Below are 20,647 nucleotides of genomic sequence, written 5' to 3'. Positions count from 1 at the left end.
TTTTCGCCCCGCCCTCCGGCCTTGGGTTTAGCTCCGCCCTCCTCTCTCTAGAGGTCGGGAGCAGGCGCCGACCCGACGCGGTTGCCTAGCGACGCGCTCTTCCCAGGATACCTCGGGCGCTGTGTTCTTTTCTTAGCCAATCAGAGAAGCGTGTCGGCCTCACCTTCGGCCAATAGATTGCGAGGCCGGGGCCCGCGACGGTTAAACTGGGCCAGGACCGGGGTTCGGGTCGGTGAGGTCTGGGAGTAGCTGCAGCCAGGCGGCGGCGGAGGTTCAGCGGCCGCGGGAGGCGACCCGGCCATGCCGTCGCGGGTGGAGGACTATGAAGTGCTCTACACCATCGGCACCGGCTCCTACGGCCGCTGCCAGAAGATCCGGAGGAAGAGCGACGGCAAGGTGAGCGCGCGGCCCAGTCTCCGCCCCTGCGCTCCCCCCACCCCCGGGGCTGCGGGCCCGGCGGCCCGGAAGTCTCAACCTGGCCCCTGCCTCCGCGTCCCGCCGATGCTTCTTTTCATGCTTAATTCTTTTTCCATATTTTCTCTTACCCGTTGTGTCTTGCTTAGTGTCTTCCATAGGTGGCAGGCACCTCGCTGTGAACTTCTGTTAAAGGGGACAAGGGACAGGACCACCACAGCCTCTACATTCACATGAATTCCTTATTATTGTGATAAGTGGATTCCCAGTAAATGTAGATCTGGTTCAGGAAGTTACATTGCAGTGGAAGCTGCCTGGCCGCTGCCGGATCTTTACTGAGGTTCTCGGAAATAGGCAGAGGGGACTTGGACCTCCTCAGTTACTACCTTTGACCACAGTACCACCCCCTATTTCTCACTAAAAATTGAGAGTAGGGATTTGGAGAGCTCTGGTATATTTCATGCACCTCCCTGCCCTGGACATTCACTGCTTATTAAAGTTTAGAGAAAGATTAAGGAAATAAGTCGAGGACTTACAAAGTTTATTGAACTGAATTTCACGATCATGACTTTGGAGTGGAGGATGTGTTTAAAAGGGAGGTCACTTAGCCGGGCGTGGTGGCTCACGCCTGTAATCCTAGCTACTTCCAGAGGCTGAGATCTGAGGATTAAGGTTCAGAGCCATCCTGGGCACAAAAGAACCTGACTCAGGGGAAGTGGGGCTTGGCTCAAGGGGTGGGGCCTTGAGCTGAAGAGCCCCGGGACAGTGCCCAGGTCGAGTTCAAGCTCTTGACCCACTAAATAAGTAAATAAATAAATAAATAAGAGGTAGCACTTATGCGATTTTGGAACCTTTATCTACTTCGTTGATTGTTTCTGAGCATAAGTTCTTATAACTTGGAAATTTTCTTTTCAGATATTAGTTTGGAAAGAGCTTGATTATGGCTCCATGACAGAAGCTGAGAAACAGATGCTTGTCTCTGAAGTGAATTTGCTTCGTGAACTGAAACATCCAAACATTGTTCGTTACTATGATCGAATTATTGACCGAACCAACACAACCTTGTACATTGTAATGGAATATTGCGAAGGAGGAGACCTGGCTAGTGTAATTACAAAAGGAACCAAGGAAAGGTAAATGCAGTCTTTTTAAAATGGGTCTAGGTTTGTTACTGTTAAGCATCTTGTGTTAGGATCAGGGACATAGTAATATGGAAGCAGGTTTGTTTGGCTTGTCTACATACAGAACCCCTGAAAATGACTGGAAAACCAATAGCCATATTTATGTAAAGATAACTATTTGCTGGGCACCTGTGGCTCACATCTGCACTCCTAGCACTCAGGAGGCTGAGGTCTAAGGATATATGTTTGAAGTCAGCCTGGGCAGTCATATCTAAAAGTTAACTAGCAAAAATTTGGAAATGGAGATTTGGCCAAGTGGTAAAGTACCATCCGTGAGCAAAAAGTTAAGTAAAGGGGGGCACTGGTGACTCATGCCTGTCATCCTAACTATTCAGAAGGCTAGGATATAAGGATCATGGTTCAAAGCCAGCCCAGGCAGGAAAGTCTATGAGGCTTATATTTCCAGTTAGCCATGAAAAAACCTGGCAGTGGAGCTGTGGTTCAAATGGTAGAGTTGAGCACAAAAGCTCAACGACAGTGCTCAGGCCCTAAGTTCCAGACTCTAAAACCAGCAAGCAAACAAAAAACCCCACACAAACAAAAAGATAATTTATTTCTCTTCGTACATTTTTAAAACAAAATAATTGACCTTAGCCATATCTGTAATGTTTTTATTTGAAGTAACATTTATACACTGGCTTTGGTTTCAGGCAGTACTTAGAGGAAGAGTTTGTTCTTCGAGTGATGACTCAGTTGACACTGGCCCTGAAGGAGTGTCACCGACGAAGTGATGGCGGCCACACTGTGCTGCACCGCGATCTGAAACCAGCCAATGTCTTCCTGGATGGCAAGCAGAATGTCAAGCTTGGAGACTTTGGCCTAGCAAGGATATTAAATCATGATACGAGTTTTGCAAAAACATTTGTTGGCACACCTTACTACATGTCTCCTGTAAGTATTTCAGGATTTACCTACTTTTAATATCCTAATGCTAAGTGTTCCAACGCAAGGGATTTAGGGTTTTGCTTGATTAGTAAATCTAACAGCCTGGAATTACTCATAGTGGGTTTTTTTTGTTTTTTTTTTTGTGGGTTATGGGACTTGAACTTGGCCTGGGTGCTGTCCCTGAGCTCTTCAGCTCAAGGCTATTGCCCTACCCCTGGGTTTGGGCACTGTCCCTGAGCTTTTCAGCTCAAGGTTATTGCCCTACCTTTGAGCCAAGCCCCACTTCTGTTTTTTCTAGAGGTTAATTGGAAATAAGATTCTCAGGTCTTTTTGTGCCCAGGCTGGCTTTGAACCTTAATCCTCACATCTGAGCTTCTGACTAGCTAGGGATTACAAGTCATAGTGTTTTTATCTTTCCTGAATGTGTTACACATTTTACTTAGGTAGTGTATCTAATGCTGGATATTTTGTATCTAACATTTCTCACTATTCTAAGGAGCTCTGCTGTATATCTCCTTGCATGTACTATCCTTCCTTCTTATTTCCTTGGCTTATAGATAGTCATAAACGTAAAATTACGAGGACAAAGAGTATAGCAAAGTTTGGGGTGTCATTAAATATCGTCTGATGATTTTTCAAAATGCTTTCATCAATAAGGGCAGCAGTGTGTGTATGGAGTTTGAGCAGATAAGAAGTTTCTTCCATAGTATACAGTCATTTCTTAACTGTTTCCCAAATAAGTTATGCTAACAGATCTGACAACAATATAAAACTTTATAAACTTAACAATTTTGTGACTAAAATTAGATATGGCAAAAAAAAAATAAATTAGACATGGCTAGACAGAGCCATTTTCTCACTGTATCATATTCCACATAGAAAATCTTTACAGGAAAATTATCCAGAAGGGGTACTTGGAAAATTTGAAACCTGTACAGTTCTTTTGTTCCTTTTCCTTCTGCCCTTGTAATTAGACCATCTGTTTCCCTAAGGCATTGCTTGTTGAGAAGTGTGCTATCAGACACTTGTTAGGGTCACATCTAGCCTTGTGGAGATTTTAGTGCTGCCAATGGGCTCCTTGGGAATAATGGGTCTGGTTGACCAGTATGAGGGTAGGCATGAAAGAGAAGCAAACCATTAAAGCAGGCAATGAGAATATATTACTGCTGTATAATAGATAATATATAAATGAGTAATTCAGTTAGTCTTGCCTGTTCATTTTAATTTAAGCTAGATACATGTTTAGTTACACTGAAATTTTTTCTTTTGAATTTAGACCCTGAGCTCCTTTACTCAAAGCTAGGTCTTTACCACTTTGACCCACTGCTCACTTCTGATATTCTGTTGATTAATTGGAGATGAGAGTCTCACAGATTTTTTTTGCCTAGGTTGGCATGATACTCAGATCTCAGCCTCCCAGGAAACTGGATTACAGGCAAGAGCACAGGCACCAGATCTCAGGTGCAGTTTTTTTTTTTTTTTATTGGTCATGGGGCTTGAACTCTGGGCCTGTGCGCTGTCCCTGAGCTCTTCATCTCAAGGCCTACTCCCTTAAGCCACAGTGCCACTTCCCATTTTTCAGAGGTTACTGGGAGATAAGTGTCTCATGGTCTTTAGTGCCTGGGCTGGCTTTGAACTGTGATCCTCAGATCTCAGCCTCTTAAGTAGCTAGGATTACAGGCATGAGCCACCAAGCCTGGCTCAGGTATAATTTTTTTAGCTTTAAAACAAAATGAAGTCTTACCTCCTTCACTCCCTCACCTTTCTTTTCATCTAGGAACAAATAAATCGCATGTCTTACAATGAGAAATCAGATATCTGGTCATTGGGTTGTTTGCTGTATGAACTGTGTGCATTAATGTAAGTATGATGTGGGTTGATTTCCAGTTAAGGTTTACAACTAACTGTTACTCTTAGTGGTTCAGCATTTTGAGCATCCATGCTAATAAAAACATATTCAGGTCTGAAAGTAGAACCAAGAGATTAAAAAAAACCCAGCACTATTATGTAACTGGAAACTGACCTGTGAAACTCAGTCCTCATTTGTTAAGTATCTTGGCTGATGCTGAGTCCATGGGGAGAGTTCATAGGTCGGGCAGGTAATGAAGGTTACTGTAGTGGCAGAGAGGAAATGAAACAATTATCAAGGGAAAAAGTCTGGAGACCAGATTAGGAAAGAACTCCCATTCTTCCCAATTTTCAGTTTTTTCCCTTTTGGAACTATTCTGTAGAACAATGATTTTCTCCCGGGAATGGGAAAACAATTTTGCTCTCATGGGGACATTCTAAACATTGTCTGGAGACTTTTTGTTATCACCACCAGAGAGCGCTGTTGGTAGCTATTGACTAGAGGCCATGGATCCTGCTAGGTACCTTAAAATAGGGGACAATCCACAAATAAAACTATTCAGTCCTCAATGGGGACAGTGGTGAGGAACTACTAAAGTTGGTTATAGAAGAGAATCCCAGTACAAACATAAATACACATTGGTGTTTAAGCTGTGCTTTTGATTTTGAGCCATGTCCTATTATGTACTGTATGTTTCCATTGTTAAGTTTTAATTGCTTCTTCTTTTCTTCTCCATTTCCTGTCTCAGGCCTCCATTTACAGCTTTTAACCAAAAAGAACTGGCTGGAAAGATCAGAGAAGGCAAATTTAGGAGAATTCCATATCGTTACTCTGATGAATTGAATGGCATAATTACAAGGATGTTAAATTTAAAGGTAAAGGTTATAAGATTTTATATTGTCTGGTTTTTATCTGTTAAATTTTGAAGTATATATTCTCTTGTAGAGTGGCAGAGTCTGAAGAAACATTGAATAGTTTCCTTGGCTAACTATACTCATTAATACAAGAGAAGAAACATTAACTTCCTTAGCTAAATATACCCTGTTAGCACGCGTGGCAGCATATGTAAATCAGGAAATGGAGCCCCCTTGCCTACCTGCCTTCTGCCCTTTTTTCCTCCCACTCTGTTGCCGAAGCAGATGGTCAGGAGCAAGGAACGATTGCAAAAGTTTCCATATGCTCAGTTTCCCTTTCCTTGCCTACCTCATAGTGGCAGATAATAAAGAAGTGGCCAGAAATCTGATACTATTTTGCCTTTAGTTCTAATTGAGAAATTATAAAGATCACAGGGAGAGAGAGGGCCAGGGGACAAGTTGAGTAGAGAGAAATAACTTGAATAGAGAGATGCGGGAGGGGGAGGTCATGGGGAGAAAGAAGATATCCCGGGAATAGGCTCATGTGAGGAAGGGTGGTAATGCTGCAGGGATGGAAGAGATAGTAGAGTTGAGATGTCAGGGAGTACTTCCCTGCAACGTCCTAGCAGTTCTCTAAGACCAACACGGAATTGCCATGATACTTCTGTTTTAGTTTTGTTTTTATATCACAGGAAATATTTATTCATATTATGCAACTATGTATTGCTAAAGTTTTTTTTTCCCAGTCCTGGGCTTGAGCTCAGGGCCTGAGCACTGTCCTTGGACTTTCTCAAGGCTAGAGCTCTACCACTTGAGCCTCAGCACCACTTCCAGCTTTTTTCTATGTATGTGGTACCGAGGAATGGAACCCGGGTCTTCGTGCATGCTAGGCAAGCACTTTAACCACTAGGCCAAACTCCCGGCCCGCCATGATACTTCTGGAACTTACGAAGGTGTGATGAAAGAAGGGAAAAGTTAAGTTGGAATCTGCATCTGTCGGGTACATGCCTGTACTTCTAACTACTCAGGAAGCATCATGTTTGAAGCTAGTCCAGACAGGAAGCCTGTAAGACTTGCATGTCCAGTTAAACACACACACACACACGAAGCTGTGGTTCAAATAGTAAAGTGGTAGAGCACCAGTCTGGAGTGTAAAAAGCTGAGGAACAGGGCTCAGGCCCTGAGTTTGAGCCCCTATATAAAAAGGAGAAAAAGACTGGGTTGTGGCCTAGTGGTAGAACTTGCCTAGCATGCATGAAGCCCTGGGTTCAATTCCTCTGTATCACATACACAGAAAAAGTTGGAACTGTTGTTGTGTTCAAGTGGTAGAGTGCTAGTCTTGAGAAAACTCAAGGACAGTGCTAGGCCCTGAGTTCAAGCCCCAGGACTGGCAGCAGGGGAAAAAAACAAACAGAAAAAACAAGCGAGAGAGAAGAGAAGAGAAACTGCATCTCACCTTGAGGACCCAGACCCTTAAGGCTAGTGAACTTATTTTTCCAGATGTTTAAACATCTGTCCCTAAAGAAGCCCTTTCTTTTGCCATGTCGTATATCAACCCTTCTATGTAACTGCCCTCTTAGGATGGGGATTCTGTTCTGCATTGTGATGTACTCTGAATGTTCTTAATCAGGATTACCATCGACCTTCCGTTGAAGACATTCTTGAGAATCCTTTGATAGCAGACTTGGTTGCAGAAGAGCAAAGAAAAAATCTTGAGAAGAGAGGGCGACGATTAGGAGAGCCTGAAAAGTTGCAGGATTCCACCCCGGTACCGAGTGAGTTGAAGCTGAAGGAAATGCAGTTGCAGGAGCGAGAGCGTGCCCTCAAAGCCCGTGAGGAAAGACTGGAGAGTAAGTCGTGTCAGTTGTTCTAATGTCCATGAATCTTTCCAGCAGAATAGTGTATATCTACATCTGTGTGTTCTGTACTCAGAAATCAAAGCATCTACTCAAGACTCAATCAGAAGCCTCCTAGTACTTTTTTTATCTGTAGTGGAGCTTGAACTCCGTGCCTCAGTGCTTGGGTGCTGTCTGTGAGCTCTTTTGTTCAAGGCTAGCACTCTACCATTTGGAGCCATAGCTCCACTTCAGGGTTTTGACAGGTTAATTGGAGAAGAGTCTCATGGGACTTTCCTGGCTGGGCTCATCAGATTTCAGCCTCCTGAGTAGCTAAGATTATAGGCATGAGCCTTCAGTGCCTAGCTTTCTTTGTGCCCAACTTTCTGTTGGACTTCTTTCTCTAGAATCAGTTACTAGTTCTTATACGTTGTTAACATTCATTGTGCTGGCCCTTACGTGAGAAGTATTATACTTTATGATAGTTATTTTGTTTTTGATCATTAAAGCTTTTCCATTGTAAAGCAAGAGTTTTACATTTTCTGACCTGCGTTATTAAAACCATGTGTTTCATCTTCTAAAGAGGGAGGCTCTAGATTTAACATGCCACACAGTTCACAGGACTGCAAGTGTGCAAACCATGGAGAATGTAGGTACAAAATAGTCTAGGTTAATAGATAATACAGATATTATTAACATAAACTTGATGAGTAATAACTGAATTGAAGGTAATTCTTTTTTTGTTTGCTTTGGCGGGTACTTAGGCTTAAACTGAGGGCCTTATATTCGTACTCCATTTTTTCCATTCAAGACTATCTTCAGGTCTGGATTTTTGCTGGTTAGGTGGAGACCAAGTCTTTAAGGATTTCATTGCCCCAGCTGATGTCAAACCATGATTCTCAAATCTCAGCCTCCAGAGTGACTAGAATTATAGCACTTGGCTTAACTAGATTTTTTTTTTTTTTGTCAGTTGTCCCTGAACTTTTTTGCTTAAAGCTAGTGCTCTGTCTACCACTTTGAGCTACCACTCCACTTCCCACTTTTCTAGTTGTTAATTGGAGATAAGAGTTTCATGGACTTTGCTGCCAGGGCTGGCTTTGAACCACCGTCCTCAGATCTCAGCCTCCCTGAGTAGCTAAGATAAGGGGTGAACCACCAATGCCTGGCTTACAAATGAGCTTTTGATGTTGGAAGTCAATATTCTTCACTACCAAGGTCGGATTACAGATAGCCACGCCAGACCGCTCTTCAGAGACAGAGATGGGCCATGTATCCTCTTTTGCACTCATAGCCAGATACCCATTGCTAACTGGTTTTCTACTGACATGTATAAAATGTATAAAAGTATAAAACATCCTGTGTGTTCATTGATATTTTATTTCCTAACGATAATGAAACATTGTATAGTGCTGAGCTAGGCCTACTCACTAGGTACAGCCTGTGCTTTTGTAACTTTTCTGTCAAAAGGAAACACGCACACACACACACACACTCATACTCATAACTGTTCTTAATATCTTACCCGTCTTATGTAATTTTATTCAGCAGCTGAAATTTAGCTACTCTTTGAATTCTAGGCCATGAATAAATAGTGGCCTTTGTCACAAATATGCAGAACTGCTCCTTACCAGTTTGTTTTGTTTTTTGTTTTTTTTTTCCCTCCTGTTTGGGTGTTGCTATTGCTCCAGAAGGTGCTCTTGTCCTATGAGGCCAGGAGATGCCCTGAAATTTTGCTTTGCATGTTTTCTGTGGAAAGCAGAGATTGCTTGAACTTTTTATTGCACATGCATTCCTCTCACACAACATGACCTAGTGAAAGCTAACTATTTGCTTAAACAAGTCCTTACAAGTAAACATAAGATAGCATAAGACAGCTAAGTCAACCACTAAATTAAAAACTACCTCAGTCAGGTTGCCCAGGCTATCCACAAGAAATCGTTCACAAAGCATGACTCATCTGTGGTCAGGCATGCTAGTCTGAGTGATAAGATTAGTTGTAATGTAAATTGCTTTATGGTCAAAGCTCCTCGTTAATGTTTTGCTTTCTTTTTCCATTCCCTTTTGGAAGAGAAGGAACATGAACTTTGCATCCGAGAGAGACTAGCTGAAGACAAACTGGCCAGAGCAGAAAGCCTGATGAAGAACTACAGCTTACTGAAGGAGCACAGGTTCCTGTCTCTGGCAAGCCATCCAGGTATGACAGCCATCTCTGAGCTAGACAGCTATACACCGTGGTGCTCTCTGGGTGGCTTTGTCTTGTATTTTATAAAGTCAAATTTTAAGGTATTTTGTGGAATCAATATACTATAAATAAAATTCTTTTTGCCTGTTGGCTGACTTACTAGATTCATAGACTTGAGCAGTCAGATTTTATCTTTTATATACCTTATCAGGCTATCTGATAATTTAGGGTTTTTTTTTTTTTTTTGAAAACAACAAAGCATCTTCAAAGCTAATGTAGATTTGATCAAACTATTCTCAGCTCACACCTGTAATCCTAGCAACTCTGGAGGCTGAGATCTTGAGGATCATGGTTCAAAGCCAGTCTGGACAGGAAAGTCGATAAGGCTTTTTAAGTACCAGAAAACTGGAAGTGGAGCTGTGGTTCAAAGTGGTAGAGCACAAGCATTGAGCACAAAGAGCTCTAGGATAGTGCCCAGGCCCTGAATTCAAGTCCCATGATGACCAAAATAAAATAAGATAAAAACCCTCTATTTTCTTCTGTATATTTTCAAGCAAAAGTCCTAGTGTTTTAACACCATGACCTCTTATGTTTCCAAGTATGGCAGCTACAGAAAAGACATGCATTCTGCTCTTTGCTAAGCCATCTAATGCACAGTCCTGCATCTTCTTTACTCAGTGACTGGTTTTTGTAGACATCTTGCTCGGTTGCTGCCTTCCAGAGGCAGCATCCCTTGACGTATGGTTATCTCTGCACCGGGGGATCTTTTAATGAGCTTTCTCTATTTCATAGTAAAATCTGTGAACATTTTATCTCATCATCAGGATTTAGGGAAATGTAAAGTGCAGAAATAATTTTCCTCTTCATTTCTTTATGACACAAAGTATATGACTTTTTTTTTGTTGGTTGTAGGGCTTGAACTCTGGGCCTGGGTTGTTGTCCCTTGGCTCTTCAGCTCAGGGCTACCACCCCTACCCTTTGAGCCACTTCAGTTTTCTAGTGTTTAATTGGAGATAAGAATCTCACAGACTTCGCTTTGAACTGTGATCCTCAGATCTCAGCCTCCTGAGTAGATAGGATTACAGGGGTGAGCCACCAGTGCCAGGCTGAAATATTTGACTTGAAAAAAATCTTTGGTTGAGTTTTACAGAGCTGAGCATCTGAGTTTGTAATGGAATTTCTGATGCTCCCTTTATTTCATATAGACAGCAGTGTGAAGGTGCCATTTTCCATTCTTAGTAGATGATTGAGGCAGTCTATGGATTTGGTAAATGGAATAGTCTTTTGCAAGTGGGATAGAGATTTTGTTAGTGCACTGATTGCAATAACTGGTGCAAAAGATCACATGGACCGTAGCTGTATCTATCTGTTAAAGTATCTCTTTATCATTCTGGTGATTTTTCACTACTGAAACTTGATCTCAGAGCCTTGAGCTTGCAAGCACTCTACCCATATCCCTGCTCATCTTGCTTTCAGTTTATTTGTCAGATACAAACTTTGTCCCTGTGGCTGTAAAATGAACTCCTCCTGTCACTGCCTCTTAAATAGCTGGGATTATACGTATGTAGCACCACACCTGGCTTATTTTGGAGATTGGTTCTCACTAACTTTGCCTAACCTGGCCTTTGAACCATGATTCTCCCATTTCTGTCTTCCAAGAAGATAGGATTATATATGTGTACCCCCCCTTCAGTTCTGCTTCTTTTCAACTCCACAGCTACCCATAAATGGCATACTTAGATGAAAAAGCTTATATTGCCTTTCTATATCCTGAGGGTTCTCAAAGACTTCTTTAGGGGTGACTCTTCTAGTTTGTTTATTTACATCTTGGTCTGATAATCTTTGAGCAAAGGATGAAAATAGCTGTAGGTGATATATTCCACTGTATGGGAGACAGAAAAATCTAGGAATCTACCAATGGGAGGATGAATCTTGGCAAATATTTGAGCTGCAGGAATCTGCTCAGGATGCAGAGATGTTTTAGAGCATTGGGCTCTACAAGTACTAAGCCTGTCAGAGCTCCAAGCTGAGCAACAGCAGTGGGAGAAGGCCAGTGTGAAGTCAGGAAACTGGAAACAGCCTCATCCATTTTATGGCTCGGGTAGACTCTAACTTTAGCCACATCTTTTCCAAAGCTGACTTTTATTTAGTTAACATACATTTTCTTCTATTGAACGAGATACCATTCTTGTTAGAAACAATTTTTCTTTTTTGTACAATTATCCCATTAATAAGATAAAGTGAGGTTAAAACTAGGCACTGGTAGCTCAAGCCTGTAATCCTGGCTACTCAGGAGCTGAGATCTGAGCATTGTGATTCAAAGCCAACCGGACTGGAAAGTTCATGATATTCCCATTGGTGATTAACCAGTAAAGAAGCCAGAAGTGGAGCTATGGTTCAAGTGGTAGCTCAGGGACAGCACTGAGGCCCTGAGTTCAAGCCTCAGGATAACCTCTTTCACTCTTCCTCCACCCCCCACACTCTCTGAGATTGTGGAGTTAAGATCCAGCAGCAATCCTGTTGGCTTTGGAGCAGACTCAGTGGTGAAGGGAGGAGTGGGGGCTGCTGGCTGGCAGGATTCCTGGGTGCTGTCTCACTTTTTGCCATCCATCTATATAGCCCCCTGGCTTCTTCCTTCCTCGTCTTCATTGGCTCTTTGCTCAGGATTCATCTAAGTGGCTCTCTCTCTTCTCTGTACCCTGGTGACCCAGCAGGCCTGTCTCCATCATGGTTTTCCAGGTCACTATTAGATAACCCAGTCTGTGTTGTTTATTTGTTTATGATCTGTCTCCTCCATGGCCCGAAGTAGGAGCTCAGCAAATATTTAAACATGTTCTCGTTAAATGAGTACAGAAGAAAAACTGCAAAGATTCTAGAGTAATCTGTGAGTCCTGTGAGTGATGGCATTGCTGCTCTGGTTATGTGACTGCCTCGCACACGCAGAACTTGTTAAGGTTTCTTTTGGAGCAAGTTTCTGGTGAATTGAACTACTTTGAACTAAGTACTACTGAGTACTTGATCAAAAGCATAGGTTTTCTCCAGGGGAAAGGCCTCTGCTTCTCTATTCTCCCAGAAGCCATGTATCCTGCCTAGGACACTTGGTTTCAAGACCACAGACAAGTTACACTGATTTCCAAAGTGTTGCATTGTGGCCCCTCTCCCTCACTTTAACTTCCAGAGAATAGTGGATTGTTCAGGAAGCAAACCAAGGAACAAATATTCCTTAATATGTTGTATATTCCAAGATTATTTTCACAGTGGTTTGAAAGGCAGATTGTACCAATGTTTGGTAATAAAGCCTGTAATCCTAGCCAGTCTGTAGGCTGAAGTGGGAAGGTCATGAGTGTGACACCAGTCTGGACAAAATTGTAAGACCATATGTCAAAAAGAAAAGAGAAAGATAGAGTGATTTCTGTCAGTTCCTCCATTCCTCTAACCACCTGTTCTGGAGCAAATCAGGTCCTGAGATTTCAAATGTGAACAAAAGACTTAAGTAGTTTTTGTTAAGTATGTAGGTACTGAGTGCCTTTTCAAGTAATCCGAATCCCATTTTCTTTCTAAAGATCTGCTTGATCTTCCATCCTCAGTAATGAAGAAGAAAGTTCATTTTGGTGGAGAAAGTAAGGAGAACTTGAGGAGCGAAGCGTTGGAGAGTCAGCTCACCTCCAAGTCCAAGTGCAAGGACCTGAAGAAGCGGCTCCATGCAGCCCAGCTGCGGGCACAAGCCCTGTCAGATATCGAGAAAACTTACCAACTCAAAAGCAGACAGATCCTGGGCATGCGCTAGCCCGTCCCAGAGCCCAGCATGGTATCTTTTAATATTGCCATCCTTTAAAGATGTATATTTAGCTGCTGTAGCTTTATATGCTCGGTTCTGTGAGCCACACCCCTTTTGTGTAGCCAGTGACATTTTGGAATGGCTTTTGCTCTTTTCAGCAATAGTTGGACAAGGTGTTCACATCTTTAGTTTCTCTCTCTAGAAGAGTGATATTGCCTTGGGTGGTTGAGCTTTTAATCCTGTGATTACTACTAGAGATGGCATACATTCTAGATTTTGGGAGCAAATAATGTTAGAAGAGGAAAATAGCCATGAGTAGCACTTGCTGAGATGTTTTAAATGGCTGAGTGATGTGCTTTCAGCTATCATGGCTGGTTTTCAATTGTATGTCTGATTTTAAATGTGCTTAAACTTAGAAAACCTTAACTGGATATAAATTGGTCACTAGTTACCAAAACATCTTGTTTATACATATTCCATTATAGGTTAAATCTATTTGCCTTTCTGGAAATTTATTACTGTGATGTCCATATTTCATTCCTTTTTAATTCTATTAATAGTATATGAACTTGCTGTCATTTAACCTCTTTCCCAACAAATAAAAGAGTGCTTTAGTTTTCCTATACCTCTTGTCTCATATTGGTAAAGGTGTTACTGGGGAAAGAATGGATTAATGCTGTTTTGCTGTGATGACATCTTCCCACTTGTCTCTTTAACCATGAACCCTTGTATGCTCATGGCCCTAAACTGTCCCAGCTTCCCAGTGAACTGGGATTGTTTTCAAAGTCATAACTGGGGAAGGAGCTGTTGGAACCCAGTGTGGGGAAGCCAGTGATGCTGTGCTATATTCTGTGGTGCCCAGGACAACTGACAACAGGGTATCCATGGTGGCACTGCAGAAAAACTTGACGTGTTGAAACTTGCTAGCCCGTACTTCCTACTCTTAAAGGAAACTTGATTTTATTTATTTATTTTTATTTCTTGGTGCCAGTCCTGGGGTTTGAACACAGGGCCTACGTGCTGTCTCTCAGCTTTTTTACTCAAAGCTTACTTGAACCACAACTTTGCTTTCAGCCTCCTGAGAAGCTAGAATTATAGACATGAGCCACTAGTGCCTGGCCGAACTTTGAATTTTGATGGATCTTTAAAAGACTAGGGGACCGGGAGTTTAGCCTAGTGGTAGAGTGCTTGCCTAGCATGCATGAAGACCCGGGTTCAATTCGTCAATACCACATACATAGAACAAAGAGCCAGAAGTGGTGCTGTGGCTCAAGTGGTAGAGTTCTAGCCTTGAGAAAGCCCAAGGTCAGTGCTTAGGCCCTGAGTTCAAGGCCCAGGACTGGCAAAAAAAAATAGGTTTTTGTCGCTGCCTGCCGTAACAACGCATCGTTTCGGAGACTCAAATAGCTGCAAGCAGAGGTTTTTATTTCTTTCTCTCTGCTTCTCTCTCTGACTTTATCCTTCTCCCTGCCTTTCTCCTCTCTTCCCTGGAAATCCTACACTATTTATATCCTTAAGCAACCAGTCACAATAAAAGTCATCTGCACAAGCAGCAAACAAACACGGAGAAAAATCTAGCGATCTACTCTATCCACGAGCATGGAAGAAACAAATGAACAAATGCAAAGAAACTCCTGGTCAGCCAGTACTGACTCACTGGTGAGCTGCCAGGTGTCTTAATCTTGCTTCCTCAGGAGGCTGAAAGCAATGTCTCCAACAGGTGTTGAATACGAAGATTTGTTATACAATTGGTAGTGTAGTCTCACCATTGAAAACTGACAGTATTTAGCCAAACACCATCCCACACTGAAGATTGTGACTATATACATCCAAGGATTAACCTAAAAGAAACATTTTGAGACTGCGTGTGTATGTAGTGGCTCATGTCTGTCATTCTAACTGTGCAAGAGCCTGAGATCTGAGAATCACAGTTCAGAGCCAGGCTGGGCACTAAAGTACATGAGACTCTTATTTCCAATTAACCACTAGAAAACTGAAAATGGCGCCGTGGCTCAAGGGTAATGTGGGAGCCTTGAGCTGAAGAGCTCAGGGACAGACAGCACCCAGGCCCAGAGTTCAAGCCCCATGACTGACAAAAAAAATAAATAAATAAAAAGGAAACATTTTGATGTAACTCCTGGCCTGCTGTCATTTGCCAAAGCCTGGTCTGACACAAACATGGAGCTCTTCAAAAAAGGGAAACCCGGGCTGGGAGTTTGGCCTACTGGTAGAGGGCTTGCCTAGCATGCACGATGAGCCAGGTTTGATTCCTCGGTACCACATACATAGAAAAAAGCTGGAAGTGGTGCTGAAGCTCAAGTGGTAGAGCTCTGTAGCCTTGAGAAAGTCCAAGGACAGTCAGGCCCTGAGCTCAAGCCCAGGACTGGCAAAAAAAAAAAAAAGTTGTGTATTGCCATTGCATTAAAAATCCCCCTTTAAAAAAAAAAAACAAAAACCAACCCAAACAAAAAAAAAAAAACAAAAAAGGGAAACCCCATCAACAGGGCATACAAGATTTTTTTTTTTTAGCTTCTATGTCACCCCTGACCCTCTGCTTCATGTGCTATTTGCTCAGTACTCCTATAAAGAGAAGAAAAATTAGTCTGAATTACACTATCCATAATCTGTACTATGCCAGTTTTAAATGAGCATTTGGCTTCTATGTATTATCAGTGGGTTTACATGCTGGCACGGCTTCCATGCCTGGAAGTTGTCTTAAGCCAGCCATCATGGGCATCAGTTGCCTTGCTCAGTTCCCTCTCATTCCTTCTCCAGCTTCACTGAATCGTCTGGAGAAGTCTAGCCACTGGTTTTCATTCCCACAGACCCACCCCCCATACCCATGGCAGGTAGAACACCCCCAAGGACCTTTTACTTCCATTTATGGCTTTCTTTGCATCCAACAGGGTGCCTGAATGATCCTTGCTAAGACATAGTCACCGCCGGGCTGCTCAAGCATCAAGATGCCCTGCCCTGCCTGCCCTGAGATGCTGTGGGGCCCAGATTCCCAGCCCCAGCCATCCTTTGCTGTGCCCAAAGCCCTGCTGAGAATTAGTGGTCATGGGATGATAAGGGGAGGCTGGCAGAGTACCAGGAGGCAGAGCAGCCCTGAGCGGGAATCTGGGGTAGGGAGTGGGGCTGTGAGTTGAGCTGAGGCTGTGAGCTCCTCCCCCCCGCCATGCTCCGCTCTCCATCGGGTTTTCTTACAGAACCAACACTGAAAGACACAACCCTCAAAAAATTCACATCTGCAGCCACAGATATTAGATGCCAGGAGCAGGGTTTTCCGAATGCCAGATCCTATGTGACTGCCCTGGTCATTCATCCATGACACGAGTCCTTGTTTCAGGAAATTTCGTCTTTTCTACCCAACAAGGTAAGGAGCTCTCCTTCATTTTGAAATCTGGTATGCCAGTGTTCTAGTTTGAGTTCCGCATTCCACAGTTCTCCTTCATTCCATTCATACCTTCCCTCAGTGAGCCAACCACGAGCACCCACTGTAGCTGTTTAAGGTGCTGACTATGCAACAGTGAAGAGAGACTGTCGTTCCAGCCCTTAAACATACCCGTTCAAACGGGGCAGAACAATAAACAGAGCAACAGATGGAGTGCATTAGTAAGTGATCTGGAGCAGAATGAAACAGGAAAAGGGACTAGGTAACAGGATTTGCAATGTTAGAATAAGTGGCCATTAGGGGTACAGCAGCAAGAGGAGGAGGCTAGTCTGGGGGAGAAGTGTTGGGTGGGGTGAGAGTGCTGTGAGGAAACCAGAAAGGGAAGGAAGAGCAGCACAGAGGTGTGTGGGGGTGGGACCTAAGAATGGGCAGACCTTTGGAAATAGAGGAGAGACATTTTCTTTTTTTGCCAGTCTTGGGCTTGAGCTCAGGGCCTGAGCACTGTCCTTGGATTTTTCTCAAGGCTAGAACTCTACCACTTGAGCCTCAGCACCACTTCTGGCTTTTTCTAAGTGTGTGGTACCAAGGAATCCAACCCGGGTCTTCATGCATGCTAGGCAAGCACTCTACCACTAGGCCAAACTCCCGGCCCAGGAGAGACATTTTCAATCATTATGTACCCCCTCTTTCCACTCAAAAGCCAGCAAGACCTTGTTTTCTGTTCACCTGTAAAGCTAGGAAAGTCTCTAGGTATTTGAGCAATAATGGTGGACTAGAGGGATATCTCTTTGATAGGAATGTTACTCCTGAATGATTTTTGTTTCTCTCTCTCTCTCTCTCTCTCTCTCTCTCTCTCTCTCTCTCTCTCTCTCTCTCTCTCTCTCTTTCTTTCTTTCTGTCAGTAATAGGATTTGAACTCTAGGCCTGGATGTTATCCCCGAGCTCTTCAGCTCAAGGCTATTTCCCTACCCCTTGAGCCACAAAGCCACTTCTGATTTTCTTGCGTTAATTGGAGATAAGAGTCTCATGGACTTTAGTGCCTGGGCTGGCTTTGAACCGTGATCCTCTGATCTCAGGCTCCTGAGTAGCTAGGATTACAGATGTGCCCAGCTTCTCATCTATTTTTCTAAGATGCAGTGCTACATTCACATCACTGCCATACACTATAGAACTTACCTTTGTCCTCCTCCTCCTCCTCCTCCTCCTCTTCCTCCTCCTCCTCTTCCTCCTCCTCCTCTTCCTCCTCCTCCTCCTCCTCCTCCTCCTCCTCCTCCTCCTCCTCTTCCTCTTCCCTTTTCTTTGGTGCCCATCTGGTGCTTGACCTGTCCCTGAGCTTCTCTTTGCTCAAGACTGGTGCTCTACCTCTTGAGCCCCAGTGCCACTTTTGGCTTTCTTTTCTGCGTAGTTTGTTGTAGATAAGGCACTCATCACCTTTCCTGCCTGTCCCCTGACTTTGAACCACCTTCAGATCTGAGTCTCCTGAGTAGCTGGTGTTCTACACTAGCACCTCGCCAGAGCTTACACTTTTAAACAAGTTACAAAAGTCATTCGATAGATTGACCACATGTTCTTACAAATGTGCACCACAAGGTGGTACTATGGTTCTGTGAGACCAGAAGCTCTGCACTGTCTAGGGCAGTTGGTAGGTAGTTAGGAAGAGATGAATGCCAGGCTTGATGAGTTCAATACCTTCTGCCCATATTTCTTTTTCTCTTCCTCCCTTTTTCCTTCCTGCCTGCCGTTCTTTCCTTTCTTTCTCTTTCCTTCTACTTTACCAGTACTGGGGCTTGAACTCTGGGCCTGGACACTATCCCTGAGCTCCTTTTGCTCAAGGCTAGCACTCTTTCACTTGAGCCACAGCTCCACTTGTAGGCATAAGAGTCTCACCAGATTCCTCCCTAGGCTGGTCTCACACTGCAGTCCCCAGATCTCAGCCTCCTGAGTAGCTAGGACTGCAAGCATGAGCCCCTGGCACCCGGCTCATTTCTTTCGGTCTTACAATACCTCTGTGAGAGCAGGTATGGCTAGAATCAGCATTTCGTACCAATAGGTGGGCTCGGAGATCCCAGGCGAGATGAGGCTCAGCTGGTTTCTGAACTGACACCAATGCTACAACGTCATGATCTTCACATCACCAACCACAGCCTTCGGTAAGCTGTGCTTCCAAACCATCTGGTTTCCATAACGGTGATGATAAGATGGCAGTCCATTCCTCATTCACCCAGGACACCTGAAGGATGATGACATGTCTGATGATGATACAGAACAATGTGGTAAGGCCCAGTGGCCTTCCATGCTTGGTATTAAAAGCCATTGGTGGTTAATGTGTGTGTGGGGGGGGGAGAGGGGGCTGGGAGTGGCTTTCAAGTGAATCCATTAGGACTCAAGACAGATGGGTCTAGGATGGTTTGTAGACCCCCCACCCCCAGCATTGCCTACCAGATGGCTTCCTAGTCCCTCAAAAGCTCAGGCCAGATGCCCAATACACTCCGGCTGCCCACAGCCCTCTCGAGAGCCACTCCACTCAGTCCTCCCTCCCCTGAAGGGATGCTTTCCAGAAATCCCTTCTCCATGCAGGACAAAACTTCCTTTCAGTTCCTTCAAAGATGTGAGGTAAGAATGAACAGGAGATAAATACAATAGGTGATGTGCACAACTGTTCAAAAAATGAAGAGAATCGATGGTTACCAGCCAGAATGTGGTCTACTGTGACGTGGGAAAGGAATTCTGCATGGCAGAGAATGGATTTCCTAGACAGGAGGAGGTTGAAAGCAGCTCTCCCAGAGGGACAACAGCTCACTCCTCAACGGAGTGTGAGCCTTCCATCTTCTCCCCAGAGGGACATACAGTCAGCATCCTAGAAGGATTCGTCAACACCATGTTTAGAGAGCCAGCAGAGCCCTGTAAGGGACCCCTTGCTGGGGTCTTTTCCTGTCTGTCCTTCTTTCCCTCCCCTTCTTTCCTTCCTTCCTTCCTTCCTTCCTTCCTTCCTTCCTTCCTTCCTTCCTTCCTTCCTTCCTTCCCTCTACCACTTTGAGCAACAGTTCTTCTGGTTTTCTAGTGATTAATTGGAGATGAGAGTTTCACAAACTTTCCTGCCTGGGCTAGCTTTGAACCATGGTTCTCAGATCTCAGCCTCCTGCGTAGCTAGGATTATAGATGTGAGCCACTCATGCCTGGCCTGAATTTTTGACACTATCCCATACCACAATTTTGCCAGGTGGCTGAACTCCTAGACAATCAAGGCTGGCCTTCTGCTTGATCCCTTCCTGATCATCAAGCCAGGAAACAAATGCCTTTCCCTCTGCCAGCCCTACTTTCTTTAAGACACACACTACCCTGGCTGTCTTGAGGCACTGAGGGTTGGGGAATCCTAATCACACATTCCCAGGAGATTTTCATGGTGCTGATTTAACTTAGTAACTTATATAACCCTAGCTACTCAAAAGCCTGAAATCTGAGGACCAGGGTTCAAAGCCCAGGCACTAAAGTATGTGAGACTCTTCTCTCTACTTAATCACCAGAAAACAGGAAGTGGCTCAGTGGCTCAAGGGATAGGGCAGATAACCTTGAGTTGAAGAGTTCAGGGATGTACACAGGCCCAGAGTTCAAGCCCCACAACCAAAAAAAAAAAAGATAAAATTAACAACAGGGCTGGGAATGTGGCTTAGTGGTAGAGTGCTTGCCTAGGTTCAATTCCTCAGTACCACATAAACAGAAAAGCCAGAAGTAGAGCTGCTCAAGAGGTAGAGTGCTAGCCTTGAGCAAAAGAAGCTCCGGGACAGTGCCTAGGACTGGCAAAAAAAATTCTATCAGGGAAGAAAATATTCTGTACTCATAATTTCACTTTCTATCTGCCCTTCAGAAGTCGTTTCCTTGTGTGTCTGTTGATAGCAGGTCTTGAACCCAAGCCTTAGGTGCTGTCCTTGCTTTTTTCAATCAGGGCTGGTGCTTAGCCTCTTGAAGCACAGATCTGTGTCCAGCGTTTTGGTGGTTAATTGGAGATGAATGTCTCACAGAATTTCATGCCTGGATTGACTTCAAAGTTTGAGCTCCCCACCACCTCAGCCACCTGAGTAGCTACAGACACGAGCCACCAGTACCTGGCCAGAAGGAGCGCCTAACAATTCGATGTTTAATGTTTCTTTGTGTACTGTGTGTGTGCATATGTGTGTGTGCGCGCACGCATGCATGCGTGCATGTTCCCGTGCAACGTGTGTGTGTGTGCAGAAGTGAAAGTACACCTGCACATGTAGGTGTGAGCAAGAGTGTGTG

General features: G+C 43.9%; 1 protein-coding gene and 1 long non-coding RNA gene across 3 annotated transcripts; one reads left to right on the top strand and one right to left on the bottom strand.

Annotated features, from left to right (window-relative positions):
• The first annotated feature begins 202 nt into the window (after nt 1-202).
• LOC150038973 (serine/threonine-protein kinase Nek2-like) lies at nt 203-13,603 on the top strand. 2 transcript variants are annotated; one of them, XM_090328114.1, is made up of 8 exons: nt 203-396; nt 1,330-1,547; nt 2,246-2,486; nt 4,258-4,340; nt 5,078-5,204; nt 6,814-7,033; nt 9,087-9,212; nt 12,788-13,603. In XM_090328114.1, exons 1-8 carry the CDS (start codon nt 301-303, stop codon nt 12,985-12,987), a joined length of 1,311 nt encoding a protein of 436 aa, XP_090184240.1. In that variant the 5' UTR covers nt 203-300; the 3' UTR covers nt 12,988-13,603. The 2 variants fall into 2 exon arrangements, with proteins under 2 accessions (XP_090184240.1, XP_090184239.1); XM_090328113.1 differs by having other exon boundaries at nt 12,764-13,603.
• Nucleotides 2,328-6,764, bottom strand: LOC150038974 (uncharacterized). The gene is made up of 3 exons (XR_016534567.1): nt 6,640-6,764; nt 4,504-4,592; nt 2,328-2,414 (listed from the first exon to the last, which is right to left on the bottom strand). It is a non-coding gene; the product is annotated as an uncharacterized LOC150038974 (long non-coding RNA).
• Nucleotides 13,604-20,647: the final 7,044 nt, after the last annotated feature.

The sequence above is a fragment of the Megascapheus bottae genome, unplaced genomic scaffold, assembly GCF_031878675.1.
Source record: "Megascapheus bottae isolate mThoBot1 unplaced genomic scaffold, mThoBot2.hap1 H_1, whole genome shotgun sequence".
Lineage (NCBI taxonomy): Eukaryota > Metazoa > Chordata > Mammalia > Rodentia > Geomyidae > Megascapheus > Megascapheus bottae.
Note: the sequence above shows the minus strand (reverse complement) of the source record. Positions and strands in the feature narration are given on the sequence as shown.